We start from the raw sequence: 14,237 nt of genomic DNA, 5'->3' as shown, positions 1-14,237 counted from the left end.
GTCACCAGTTGAGGCTATTAATCGCGGTGAAATGTCTCGTAAAAAATTTTTAGCACTAAGACTCCATGGCCCCAGGGTCTCCACGGCAAACGGCACAAAAATGTAACTCTCTATAAGAGAGGCATACTTGCGCCGCTTGCCGTTTTCAGCTGTTTCTGCTGCGGCTCCCGGTCTTGATGCTGTCTTCCTGATATGACACGGGGCCAATGTGTCAACGCAAGTTGCGTCCCACATTAGCGCCCGTCCCCGTTCCCAGGGAACCAGTTTGTTGGATTTTGTTTGAAATGAGGTTGAATCAAAGAATTTGTAAATGTACTACTACTGTGGAAATGAATCATATTATAATATGATCTGTGATATTCTCTTTGATTTTCAAACGTAGATAGCATAATAGGTTATAGGTAGATTTAAGTACCTACTGTGTAACCGCGTATGAGATAGCGATAGCACGACGTAACGATGAATAACACGACAATTATTATTACCATTGTTTGGTAGTCAATATTTGTATTAACCGATCAACAATATTTGTATAAAACGTTTTTAAGTGAAAACAGGTAAATAACTCATAAGAAATACAATTACGCCACGATTTCTCAAAGTTTGTTTCGCAACTAAAGTTGCATGCCTTGTATGTAAAAAAATAGAAAATAGGTTAGCTGCGTCTCTGTTTATCACATTAGTAACTTTATCTGTGCTTTCTTTTTAGTGTGAATGAGAAAGCAAACGTTCCTGTATCTACCTTTATTACTCTATCTACGTTATCAAAGCATGCTCAACTGTGGCTCAAACTGTAGGTAACAAATATCCTATTTGTTATTGGTCTGTGGTAACAAACAAAGAGCCATAGAGTAGGATGTATGCACCGACCAGAAATTAAAGAGCGTGCAAGGAGTGTTCATAAAAATTTATTAATAATATTTATTAATGATTGATATGATATTTGATATTGAATATTACACTTATACTCACCCTAATATAGTTGAAAAAATTCATCATCAGCCATGGGAGATGGTATGTTTGTGACAAGTTATTAAGTTCCCTATTTTAAAGTACACTTTGCTTGTACCATTTACTTGTTTTACAGAGGATGTGATACGTAGAAGACTCCTTATCGACGGCGATGGAACAGGCGACGATCGGAGACTGAACGTTTTATTGAAAACATTCATAAAATGGTGTAACAGTGCAGATGAAAAACCTGAGGAGAGGTTAGAATTTGCGGCTTGAGTACCTATCCTTTAACTTGACTCTTGAACTCTTGACTTTTTACTTTAGGTACCTACTTTTTGAACTGGACCATAGATGTGTAAATATACACAGTTATAGTAGAGTTATCCAAAAAGATATTACCCAAAATGTAATGTTGCTTTAAGCATTTTTAGTGATATGTATATAGTACTAGCGGATGCCTGCGACTTCGTCCGCGTAGATTTAGGTTTTAAAAACCTCTGGGAACTGTTTGATTTACTGGGATAAAAGTAGCCTATGTTACATTCCATCCTTTCAACTATCTCTATGCCAAGAATCAAGTTGATTGGTTGCTTAGTTAGGGTGTGAAGGACAAACAAACACACTTTCAAACTTATAATATTAGTATAGATAAGTAACATTCCCCCTTGTTTTACAGTAAAGCAACACATGACAGAATGCTGGCTCAACTTGCTCAATGTGAATTTGCAGTCACAAAGTCTCAGCTTGCTTCAGAAATGATGGCCGCAGAACTACAAAGCTATGAAGATTTGTCCAAAATACTAGAAAACGGCATAGAGATAGCCAAACAGAACATAGAAAAGAGCAAAGCAGATTTCGCTCAAGCAAAAACTGTAAGAAAGAATCGCATAGAGTACAATGTTCTAGCCAAAGTAATAAGTGAGCAGCCCGATAGAAAAGAAACGTTGGAACGGCTTGGCTTATTAAAAACGGAATTAAGTAGTCTAGAAGCGACTAAACAACAATTGGAAAGTCGTTTGTCGTTGAGGAAAAAACAGTTCCATGTGTTGGTGACATCAATACATCAGCTGCAAGCTTTGTTGGATGAGCCAGATGATATGGAATCTATATCTGAAGATGTTGACATGAAGTGAACTGTTTGTTTCATAATAAGTATGTATTTTTGGAAATATTTTGTAAAATATAAGACTGCCATATTAAATATATTTTATTTCTATTCACCTAATTTTTTTATAAAGTATTTATTAGTCATGTTAATTATGACTCATAATCGCCTATCCCCTCCAAATAACGGTAAAGCTTGTGCCATGAGAGGTTATGAAGATTTGAACAGCCGATCTTTCGGATTTCAATTAGCTAATTAACCATTGAGCTATTGAGGATTATTAAATTAATAATTAAATTCAGACTGGTTTGTAAAGATTTAAGGTCAAAAACATTGACGCGACGTGACGTCTAGTCTGAGCTAAAATTTTATAAACCTATAGTACGCGACAGGTCGAGATTGCAATCTGGGAGGGAACACCCGCACAGCCCCCGTGCTAATCCGATGTGGGTGAGGTGCAAGGCGTCCCTCCGCCTCATACCTCGATTGCCATCTCGGCCTGTCGCGGACTATACCTCTTTATCGTCGATTGTAATATTATTTTAAGAATTTGTGTGATGTACAAAAATTACATGCTATACAAGGAACCAAATACTTAATTTGCTATAATTCGCTGAAACAGACCAGTCTGTACTCTGTATGTTGCAACATGTAGCAGGCGATGTGCACCTCCCGCCCTCCCACTGCTAAACATGCAGGAAAAGCCACCATTAATAGGCTATTACGAGAGTGTTCATAGTAAAGTTTAACATTTCTTGTCACACTTGAACATTTGCTTGCTTGGTGGCTAGCTTTTCCTGCATGTTTAGCAGTGGGAGGGCGGCAGGTGCTTACGTACAGAGTTCATGTAGGTAGTCACATACAGATTGTAAAAATGTCGTTAATTGTGTACTTACTGTGTAGTTTTAGGTTCTGATCCCAAGCGTACAACTCTGAGTGAACAAAAAGTAAACGTACCAAATGGCTCATAAAAGTAACATCCCGTTTTATAGGTAGGTTGACCTTGCATTAAGGCTTTCAAATAGGGTTGTCACTTACCAGACATTAGGTTTTAAATAAATAGATAATTTCTTTATTTAGACAACAGAGACCCATATTTTGTTAGTATAGAAAATGCTTAGAAACTATGTTAGTACATTTTATTTTTACAATTAATTTAATAATAATATAATAAGTAAGTAGGTACCTATAATAAAATAATATAATGAGTATATACAATCACAATAAGGGCGCATGTTGCGACTCTTCAGGACTTGTCAAGAATCCGGCTGGACTTTGAAAATATCTAGACTCAATCATCATCACAACTCATCGCTGGCTCATTACTGAGCACAGGCCTCCTCTCAGAATGAGAATGGTTTAGACCGTAGTCCACCACGCTGGCCAGGTGCGGCGCACTTCACATAGGTACCTTTAAGCACAATATGGAGGACTCTGAAGTATGCAGGTTCTTTTACGATCTTTGCCTTCACCGTTAAAGCAAGTGCTATTTAATTCCTAAGCACGCACATAACTCCGTAAAGTTAGGGATGCGTATCCAGGATGGGACCCTAGAACCCCCGAATTCCTATCCGACGTTACGGCTGACGTCACTAGGCTATCATAGCTTCGCTAAACATAATTAAACAAACTAAAAATCATTGCCGACGCCACGCAATTAAAAAAAAAATTGCGCGTCTGCAGTGAAAAGTCAGGACTTTCAGGAGGACTCAGTTTTTGTCAGGACCTTTCAATTTTAGATTTGGTAACCCTATTCTCAAAGGACCTACAAAACAACACAGACTCGTTATGGACTTAGGTATTTAATATTGCGGTAAGTTTGCCAAGGCTTTCGTGCCGGTTTTGCCTCTCAAATATGTGCGTTCCTTGCATTATCAATGTAGCCCGTTCAGCACGCGAGACATGGAGGGTAGGTATTCTGTTGGGAATTTTGGCGGCAGTGTTTGCCAACCGATTAGGTAGCGATTGCACAAAAACCTCTAATAGCCCTGCGGTAAAAAGACTTGAGATACTGATAGATGTTGGGATTTCAACATACTGGAATGGCGATAGACGACCTCAAACAAGTCGCTGGATACAGACGGTGCAAGGTCGTGGGCGTAACAAGAGACCTTATGTCGGTTGACGACGATGATGATGGTGATGAAAAAGGCTGTAGTAATCCGCAAGACCTTTTGAACTTCACTCGTCAGGTACCCTAGGGTCGTATCCATTATAGCACACGTTTTACGCTTACTTGGACAGAAAAGTGGAATTTTAGTCGTACCTACCTACATATTTAATTTATTAATTGTAGGCGACTCAATAGGAGCCTACATCTCATGTAGGGGATTTAAAAAAAAAAAAAGAATATTAGTCAAGTTAATTGCTGACTAATATTCCCCTTTCCCCTCCAACTAAGCGTAAAGCTTATGCTAGGAGTAGGTACGACAATAGTGCAACGGGTGGGATTCGAACCGGCCACCTTTCGGTTTTCAGTCCGCTCCTTTAACCGTTGAGCTATCGAGGCTATGATTAGACGTATAAAGACTGAGTTCGAATGTTGTAATGTTACTAAGAACTAGGTAGGTAGGTACTTATCGATTATTAATTTTGAAAATAAAATAATGATAGTTTATAAGAGGTTGTAACTCATGAGAAAAGACGATTCTTGTAGTCTCATTGTATGTACCGATTCCTACCTTGACTACGTAGGTACCTATTTTTGTATAACCTTTTTATAAAACATAAAATTAACTGGAAGAGATAGGTAATACATATGTACTTATTTACCTAACAATTTTTTACACATCTGAGCCACCGTTTTTTTAAATCAACAGAAAGAAAATCCTATCCGGAACCTCCTGAGACGAGCTTACGTATTCGGCTCGCTCAAAAAGCGATCGACAAAAGTATCGTTACAAAGAACAACAAAATATATTTATCCTTGTATAATTTTTACGTCGAAATCCGTTATTAAAACTCTATCTATTCAATCAAAAACAATTATCTAGGTTTCAAATGCTCAGCGCTTCTATGTCAAATTGTTGGAAAGCAATAATTACTTTAAGTGTATAAAGCAATTTACTATTCACACACGCCAACGAGTTTTCTGAACAGTAATCATTCATGACAGCAAAATAATTCGACTAAAAGAAAACACCATGGTGTCTCATTTCTTATGTCAGACTAGACATAAATACACACGAAAAAATTCCCTGTAGGGACAGTCGCTACGCTAGTGTTTGGTAGGGATCTACGTAAAATAGTAAACATTAATAGTGTTTACACACTACGTCTAACTTAGTTTTACCGCGCAAGTCCGAATTCGTGGATACTTTTATAGTTTGAACCGTCAAAGTGAGACATCGGTTCGGAGCGATCGCACGCCGGTCTTCAAAACAGTTTCGGAAGTTTTTCTTTACGTTTCATTAAAGAAAATGCCTACATGGTGGGATTATTTGCGTTTCAACCGACAGTACAATAATAAGAGGAACTTAGAAGAGGGGTTATTCCAAATCGCGTCACAAACTTGCAATATTCTAGTAAAGGTTAACAACACGAACAATATTAATTTGACTAGGAATGACCGAAGCGACGAGTATGGTTGTGCCGGGCCGCCCAAAGGCAAAAGTTCCATGCAGATCTGCGTGCCGAAGTTTAGAAAGAACTCTATCACTTCAGGCTGCAATCCAGGACTCTCCGTAAGGAATTTTTTACTTATATAGATTATTGTTTATTTGTTAGAAACGTTAGTAATATAAAATGTCATAACTTCACTTATTTGTCGGAGTATTCCCGACTAATTTCAGGGGTACCTATTTATATTGAATATTCGACCTACTCACTATAGTTCTAATGCTATTTTTTAATAAGTATTGTATTATTTTAAGTCAAAGTCTTAATATATTTTTATATTTCGATGATGTTAAACTCAGGGTATTATCACATTTAAATAAATACCACATTTTTACCAGCTCGTAGCAATACAACGACGTTTTCTAAAAAAATTGCATTAATTAAATAAATATTTGTCATAAGATAGTTAGGTAAGTCTTACAACCTTAGCGGTAATCAAACTTGCGACCGCCGACAACAAACTGGAACAACAATTTGATACGCTCTAACACTAGGTATATTTACGGGGAGAAAAACATTATCGCTTTTTGTATGAAAATTTAATAAAGTCATATCTACATACATGCACTGTAGTCTGTATAAGGGAGAGGGAGGAATATATCTCGTAGCACTGCTACGCCTGCTACGAGTCATTTACTTGCGAAACGTCTTGCTTTCTTTTCGGTTACCCCTGTTTGTCACGTTTCGGTACAAATAATATTGTAATCGATTTTATACCTACTATAACTTCTGGATGAGCTAAGCCTTGTGAGCATAGATCGGAACTAGATGACAAAGCAGTATTATTTATAGTTTTACCTAATTATAAACTATGTTTCACTGTTTTTCTAAATGTATAAAATATCGACATTTTAATTGGACAAAGGTACTCGAATCGAATATTATTAGTGTAGTGACTAGGTAATGTTATGGTAAGATTTATAATGTTACATATGACAAAAAACGTTAACTGCTTAATTCTCAGCTAAAGCTATGTAATTTAGAACATACATACTCAATGGTGTGTGAAATCTGCTTATTCGCACTTTACGAGCTTGGTGGACTGTGATTCTTAGAGGAGACCCGCTCTCAGTAGTGGGCTGGCGATGGGTTGATCATGATGAAGGAAAAATCCATTTTGAGTTATTGATGCCCCCTCCGGTACGGCATGAAACAAATATCGTTAATTTTATGACAGTTGTAATGATAAAACTATGAAATTCGTGATTGATTCAACGCCTACACGCGAACTTTAGCTTACGAGTAACCTAGCTAGGGAAACACGAAATTTAGAAAATGTATAGAAGTGTTAAAAGAGCGTGATTTGTCAGAAACTCAGAAGTCTAGGAAAACATCATTGTGCGTTATTGGGAAAGGCAGGTGTATTCGTATTTTGCATAGCATTAATCATTTTTTACCCGACTCCGGCAAAGCCACAAGGAAGGGTTCTTTATGACACATTAAAGCGAAGTTTAGATTAGCAACAAAACTTGCAGAAGTTGACTTCCGCAAGCTATTTCTACCATGTAAACAATCACGTCAAGCTCATTTCCGCAAGTTTTGTAACTTGCTGGACTTGCCTCAAGTCACAAATGTATGTACCTACATGTACAATATTGCTCGTAGTGTAAACAATTCTGCAAGTACTTGCGGAATAACTTGCAAGAAGTTCTTGCTAGTCTAAACCTCGCTTTATGATTTTGGCAGTGTTACAGTGTATGTACCTGTGTAGGTTTGTATTTATCTGCGTACCACTGTAGCGGCTAAACTACCTGGCCGATTTTGATGAATGAGGCGTCAATTGATTCGTTGTTATGGTCCGGGTATAACATACGCTACATTTTAAATGAATAAAATCAATATGGCGGATGTTGCACCTAAAAAGTGGGTGTCTCAATTTTTTTTGCTATCGTATCAAGTGGGGTGGCAAATGAAAAAGGAGAAAATTTTGAGTTCATAAACATAAACGTACCTATTACAACATTAAAATATACCAAGCGACAGAAAAACAATTTTACAATAATATTTCAGCGTTTATTAAGAAATTTGGCATGCGGCTAGGCTACTGTGACGCAGACATCCGCTAAGAGAGGATTTTTTGAAAACTCAAGCCTTAAGGGGTTAAATAGGGGGTTGAAATTTGTGTAGTTAAAATATATATGAGACAAGAGATAGCTATTATTTCTATAATTTTTTTAGAAGTCTGTGCCGGGAAAATACCAAAAGTTGTTATTTGCCGATAAAAATGTAACTTCAGCCTACGTCCTTGTCGTCCGTCCTGTCTAAAAGATGCATAGCGCGCGAGGTGAGTCCAGTACACCTTCAATGTCCATCGACAATAAACGATATTACCGATACCTTACGCTAAGTAAACGTTAAACTTAAAACACAATTAACTACGACGTGTGTGGTACTCAAGTGACAAGTTTCAGTGTACCTAGTGTTGTGCAGCGGCGTATAAATTTCTGCAAGCTGATTCATCTTGAGGTGAACGCCCTGGCGTATAGTTTTTTTTAAGTTTAATGCTTTTTTGTCATAGCGTGCCGTGCTGCCGTTGCCGGTATATCGATTTTGTACGTAGAGTAAGACATCGCGGCGACTGCATACACTCTGCCCCAGCCGTTCGACCTTGATCCAATTATTTTCGTATTAGACGTGCCTTTTGTCTTCGTTTTTCGGGAACTTAACGAGGTTCCACCCACTACCTGGCGCCATTGATATACGAAATCCAATATTTTTTTTTTTCAAAAATAACGACCACTGCTGATTCTCCTTGTGTCCTCTCAGAGTAAGGGCTGAGGTTCCTGACGCCATTGATTTACGAAATCCAATTTTTTCCCCGAAAATAACGACCAATGCTGATTCTCGGTAGTGTGTCCTCTCAGAATAAGGGCTGGCTCTTCTAACATCAATGGGTGTCTTGGACCAGTGACAGATATTTTACAAATGCGCTGCTATTCATAAAAGCTTTATTAAAGTTTATGTATTTTACTGATGTTTTAACGCAGTTTACCGTAAAAAATAGTATTCGAGCAAAATAAATGCGTAACTACGTGCGCAGATTTAGAATCTTCGGTTATATACATTTTTAGGGTTCCTTAGTAAAACATTTAGTTATATTTTCGTTCTGTCCGTCTGTCCATGTATCTGTGTGTCAGTCTGTTAGTCTGTATAGGTATTTTAAAATTAAACTAAGAGCTGTAAAGTTGAAGTTTAGAACAGTTATAGAAATCTTTTACCGTTACACAGAAAATCATTATTTATAAGATTTCTCAGACAATAATGAAATTAACTAAGTAATTTTAGCTACAAAGATTAAATAAATAAAAATGGCTTCAAGTCAAATCAAGTCAAATAATTTATTCAAATTGGGTACCGTTGTACACTAATGACGGTCGGTTGTTGAATTTGTAAGATGTAATGGTGATAAAATTTTAATTAATTACGTAGGTACACTTAAAATTAAAGCTATGAAAGCCTTTGTAATGCGTGTTCTGACCAGTATTTGTACAATGTATTCGTACGTAAATAAAAATGAGCATGTTTTAAGATTTACTATTAAATCTGAGGAACTGTGTATCTTTGATTTCTTATATCAATGACTAATAGCTGTCCAAAATCCGATACTTTACCGCGCGAACGTAAATTGGCTTTTGTTCTTGCCTATGGTTTACACTTAGTATGTTCCACGAACCTGTAAAATTAATTGCTTTCTTGCATGAAACTTGGTTCTTAGAAAACTGATTACGACTTCTCGCTCTCGGAATTTGCCTGTGAACCAAATTAGGGTAGGTATTTTGTTAGGTAACAACTTACATGGTCTACCTAAATACGGATTCTTGGTGATTATATAATAACAAAAGGTCAAGCGGTGATAGCCTAGTATAGGGCTGATAGCCTAGTGGTTAAGACGTCTGTTTTTTAGTCGGTGGGTCTGGGGCTCGATCCCGGGCACGAAATAAGCCTAAAATCATTAGATCTAATTGACTTGTACCTGAAATCTATCGTATGTTTTACAGAGGTCAATCACCCTTGACCCTCTAAAGAATAATATGATTCGGTCAACTTACGACCTTTTATTCCATTTTGCTGCATGGGCAATTAAATATTTGAACGCGCGATTTAATGATGCGTGAGCTCGCAAATTCATTTCTCAGCGATTCATATGAATACCGTCTCTGAGTGGAAGAGTTCTTTATTACAAATTGACTTTTTTGATATATTTTGCTCTATGGGCAAAATGTCACTTCTTGTTATGTTACTTCATCGCAAAAAAGCCATCGACTTTAAGCCACAAAGTTGTAGTTGAACGCATGTTGTAGGCAGTCGGTGTCTATGTGACCAAATGAATTAAGAAAGGTCAAGCCGCTAGAAAGTCGGCAAGTCGTCATATTAAAAAACCATAACTAATAATAATATATAGTACGCGACAGGTCGAGATGGCAATGGGAGGAAACGCCCCGCACATCCGCACAGCTCCCGCGCTAACCCGGTGCGGGCGAGCGTGGGTGTCGTATGGGTGTGCAGGGCGTCCCCCCGCCTCATACGCCGATTGTCATCTCAACCTGTCGCGGACTATACTTATATTTACCTATTTTAGTGCCAAGTTAATCAGATCCATACAAACCTAACTGTGGGAAAAAATTAGCGGCCTTTTAGTAAAGTCAACTAATGCTTATTACGGTCGTTAAATCTCATATTATACATTCTTAAAGTGTCTGTTTGTTATTTTGTAACATTTTTGGCCTAATCTTGGGCTAATCTTCGAAACAGCTGAACCGATTTTGGCGGGTCTTTCTTCTTCAGACAAGACAGAAGGTTCTTACGGGATTTTTAAAAAACCTAAATTCACGCGGCTGAAGTTGCGAAAAGCTTGAAAGCATTATTTAAAATTGAAAAGCAGACTATATTATCCTTGCATATTACATCTAGACAATAGGACTTGTCAGTTCAATTTGCAAGACCTTCGAGCCGGCAATAATCAAGTGCCGTAAGTTCTCTTCAAAGTTTTAACAAGGGTTCGAATTCAAAGGACCTTAGATGCGGGATGCGGGTCGTGACATTTAACCTCTAATGAATATAAAAATCGATGGATAATTATTTGTGTTAATTGCTACTACTAATAGTTTTAATTCCCGACTTCGTTCGCAGGAATTAGTTTTTGAATGTTTAAGAATCTCGCGGCTAAGCTCTTTGTTTTCACAGATTATTTCTGTTTATTGCTTACTAGCTTCTGTTCGCGATTTCGTCAACATGGATTAAAGTTTTTTGCTATAGTTTTAAAGTCAGATTTGGGGAGATAACATCTCCCTGCCGCACTCTCGGAGTGACCTCCGTAGTCTGGTCCTGTATTTGGAGTGACCATATTATTGTGTGTCTGCCATATATGTATACCAACACAGAATATGGTATTTGCCTATGTCAACAAGAAATTATTTCTCAGTGATTATCAAATAGAGTGCCTTCCGACATACGTAAAATCCGCGTCGTTTGTTAGTTTTAAGTGTAATAAATAATCATTTTAAATTATCGATTAAACTAAAAAACACGTCAAATCGTTGTGACGTCACATGCCAGTATTTTATAGAAATTCGCCGCGTGTTTTGACGTTTGATAAAAAGACACTGATTTGACTTGTTGTCAAATACCAGATTCCACATCTCATCTGAATCATTAGACACGCTCTATGATACCTTATATAATTATTTATTACCATCTCAACCACCTTATCCGTAAAATTTCAATTAAATCGGTCAATTAAAAGTAAGTAGCTGAAAAATACTTCACAGAAACAACATAAGCATTTAAAAATATCATTTTACTTAAGACTTTTTGTGTCGAAGATAGGCCAAAATATTTGCTTACAAATCGACTTTAGAAAAGTTGTTCAAAGAACGTAACCTATTTAAATACATTAAAATTCTATTCGAATGGTCGGAAATTACAACGACGTTAGAGTTTCTTGTTGTTGAGTTATAAACGTGACAGCCAACATGCCCGGTCGGTGTCTTAATGCAGTGTTCAGTAACCTACTTTACAAAAGCAATTTGTAACTCTCTCTTTAGCGGTTTAGTTCTGTGACCTAATTCACTGAGAGCATCACGAATTTACTCTGTTGCTGCTAACTTTATGAAGTTGACTTAGAAGTCTGCATTTAATTCTACGAAACTGCTACGGTTTCTGTAGCACCGGATATCCTCTACGAATTTGGTACGTACAATATTATTCAAACTGTTTCCAGTCTACAATTTTGTATTTCGATAAAGCGGGCTCACCTAGAAAGAGTACTTATTGCAGTTTTATTAAACCTATACTAACCTAGGCATCCGTGTCTACGCGGCATCGCATTGGAAAGCTAAATCGCGTTGCCAGCGTAGCCACATGAGTATCGTACCTAGCCAGATGATAAGATACCGAACCAGATTCGATATAAATATACTAAGGTAGAATGAGTGGAATACATATAAACAGTATTATGTTTGCTTTTCACAATACCTACCACAGTTTACGACAGTTAGGGAACTTGTAACAATTTAAGAAAACGTCAAGGCCTAAAATATCGTCGATTCAGGATCAAACTGAGAGTTTCCTCACTCTAGTTCACTCTGACAGTAAAGACAGGATAAAATCGATTGCCTCTAAGGACAAAGTAAAAGCACTGAAGTAGGTTAGTTCTCGTTGTATCATTTCTTATCGGCTGATATTTTACATGATACACTTATTTTCTTTATATAAAACTATCGAATGTGCTAGAAAGAAAAGTTTGGTTTACGATTTTTCCTGCAAATAAAATACAGTAGCCGGCACGAAATATTGTACATCGACATTTAGAATGAAATTTCGGCTTTGTAGAGCGTTGTCTTTGTCACCCATACATAGGTATGTGACGTTTTGTCAACGACAGAGACAACGCTCTACGAAACCGTATCTTTTTCTAAAGATCGATGTAATATTTTCATTTCATTTTAGGTAAGTATTTTCTCTTCGTGAAACATTTCTTTGGACTATTGTAGGTTTTGATGGTAGTCGGTGAGTAGGTATTTTCTTTATCAACTAGCGTGACCGTTAAGCTACGTCAAAGATTTTTCCATCTACTTAAATATGCTAATGGTTTATTGTAACGTGAAATTTCTGAAATAGAAAATTCTAACTGCCTATGTGGTAATTATGTGGCTTCTAAATCTAATGTATATAATGTAGTAATCGTTTGGTAAAAGAATCACTATGTTTTTAATATGTAAGCTAGTGGCTAATTCCATTGTACACAATCTCTAACCTAAACTAAAATGACACGCCTAAATCTATTGCTATCCCTTTCATAATGCTGCTCGCGGAAAAGGATGGCATTAGATTTAGACCTGTTAATTTAGTTTAGTTTAGTTTTATTTTCTATCAAAGTATAGAAGTATTGGACAGGGCATAAAATGCGATGGCGATATTTTTACACGACTGCCCAAAAAAAGGAGTGTAATGTTTTCAGGGTTGTTCCCGTTCAGTCACATTCCCAACGGGGAAAAAATTTCCCTCGATTCCTAGTTTTTGGTAGAACTATCGTGTTTTTTAATTTTTCAGTTAACTATACATAATATATTAAATCTAACGGCTATAGTCGTTTCAGAATATTAATATGTACACCTATACATACTTATGTTTACAACAATTCGACTTCTGATTGAACAAGTAGCACATAGTGTTTGTATACTTAGTCTGTTGAGTACTGCAGTATAGTTTTCCTACTAATTATGCTAATAGCCTACATTCCCAAAACTACGGGGTACTTACAATCTCCTTCTTTAGCGACCGTGTAGTGTTGTGACCTAAATTAGGTACCATAATATAATTATCTTGTTGTTGCTACGAAGAAGTGTAGCACTGTTGTAGGCGTACTACGCTTTTATATTTTGAAACCATACATTTGTTACATTTTTGAGTTTTGATCCATTTGCCATGGAGACCCATATGCTATTATAGAAGTACGAAGTCTTGCAAAGCAATTATTATATAAAGTGGTCTTATGCTAAAAAATCTGACGCGTTTATCAATAAAACTGTACAGATATCAGTTGCAACTTGCGAGTCATCACTGCAGTCTACATTTCACCATACGAGAGTTTCACTGGTCGATTTTTGAACACCATCTAAGCCTATTGGCGATATTGACATATTTAATCTAAATATATAGAACGAAAAGGTGATTGATTGACTGACTGACTGACTGACTGATCTATCAACGCACAGCTCAAACTGCTGGACAGATTGGGCTGAAATTTGGCATGCAGATAGCTATTATGACGTAGGCATCCGCTAAGAAAGTATTTTTGATAATTCAACCCCTAAGTCGAACAGGTCAGCAATCGCAGGTCTAGCGTACCTTGTATTAGTCGAGCAGTGACTATACTGCACAAAAACATTCGTTTTTAGACGAGGCAACCCCAGTTGATTCAGCCACGCAGTGTGTACATTTCTGAACACGTGTGACATGACATGATTGTGAAATTGATTCGAATAAAAAATGTAACGATGTAAGCGTGAATTTTTTATATGTTGGGTATACTTTTCTATGTATTGCATCGTAGCTTATA

General features: G+C 37.0%; 3 protein-coding genes across 3 annotated transcripts in view; 2 read left to right on the top strand and 1 right to left on the bottom strand.

Moving 5' to 3' along the window:
- The window catches only part of Mms19 (MMS19 nucleotide excision repair protein), a 404,347-nt gene that overhangs the window by 382,590 nt on the left and 7,520 nt on the right, over positions 1-14,237 (bottom strand). The gene's annotated exons all lie outside the window — the stretch shown is intronic.
- Positions 866-2,170, top strand: thoc7 (THO complex 7). Its single transcript, XM_034973351.2, has 3 exons — positions 866-1,014; positions 1,088-1,211; positions 1,631-2,170. The coding sequence occupies exons 1-3, from the start codon at positions 1,005-1,007 to the stop codon at positions 2,085-2,087; spliced, it is 591 nt and encodes a 196-aa protein (XP_034829242.1). The 5' UTR covers positions 866-1,004; the 3' UTR covers positions 2,088-2,170.
- The window catches only part of LOC117986511 (5'-3' exonuclease PLD3-like), a 47,663-nt gene continuing 38,824 nt past the window's right edge, over positions 5,399-14,237 (top strand). The window contains 1 exon segment of the mRNA XM_069501787.1: positions 5,399-5,742. Coding sequence (XP_069357888.1) covers positions 5,479-5,742 — 264 coding nt within the window. The 5' untranslated portion in view covers positions 5,399-5,478.

The sequence above is a fragment of the Maniola hyperantus genome, chromosome 11 (assembly GCF_902806685.2).
Source record: "Maniola hyperantus chromosome 11, iAphHyp1.2, whole genome shotgun sequence".
Lineage (NCBI taxonomy): Eukaryota > Metazoa > Arthropoda > Insecta > Lepidoptera > Nymphalidae > Maniola > Maniola hyperantus.
Note: the sequence above shows the minus strand (reverse complement) of the source record. Positions and strands in the feature narration are given on the sequence as shown.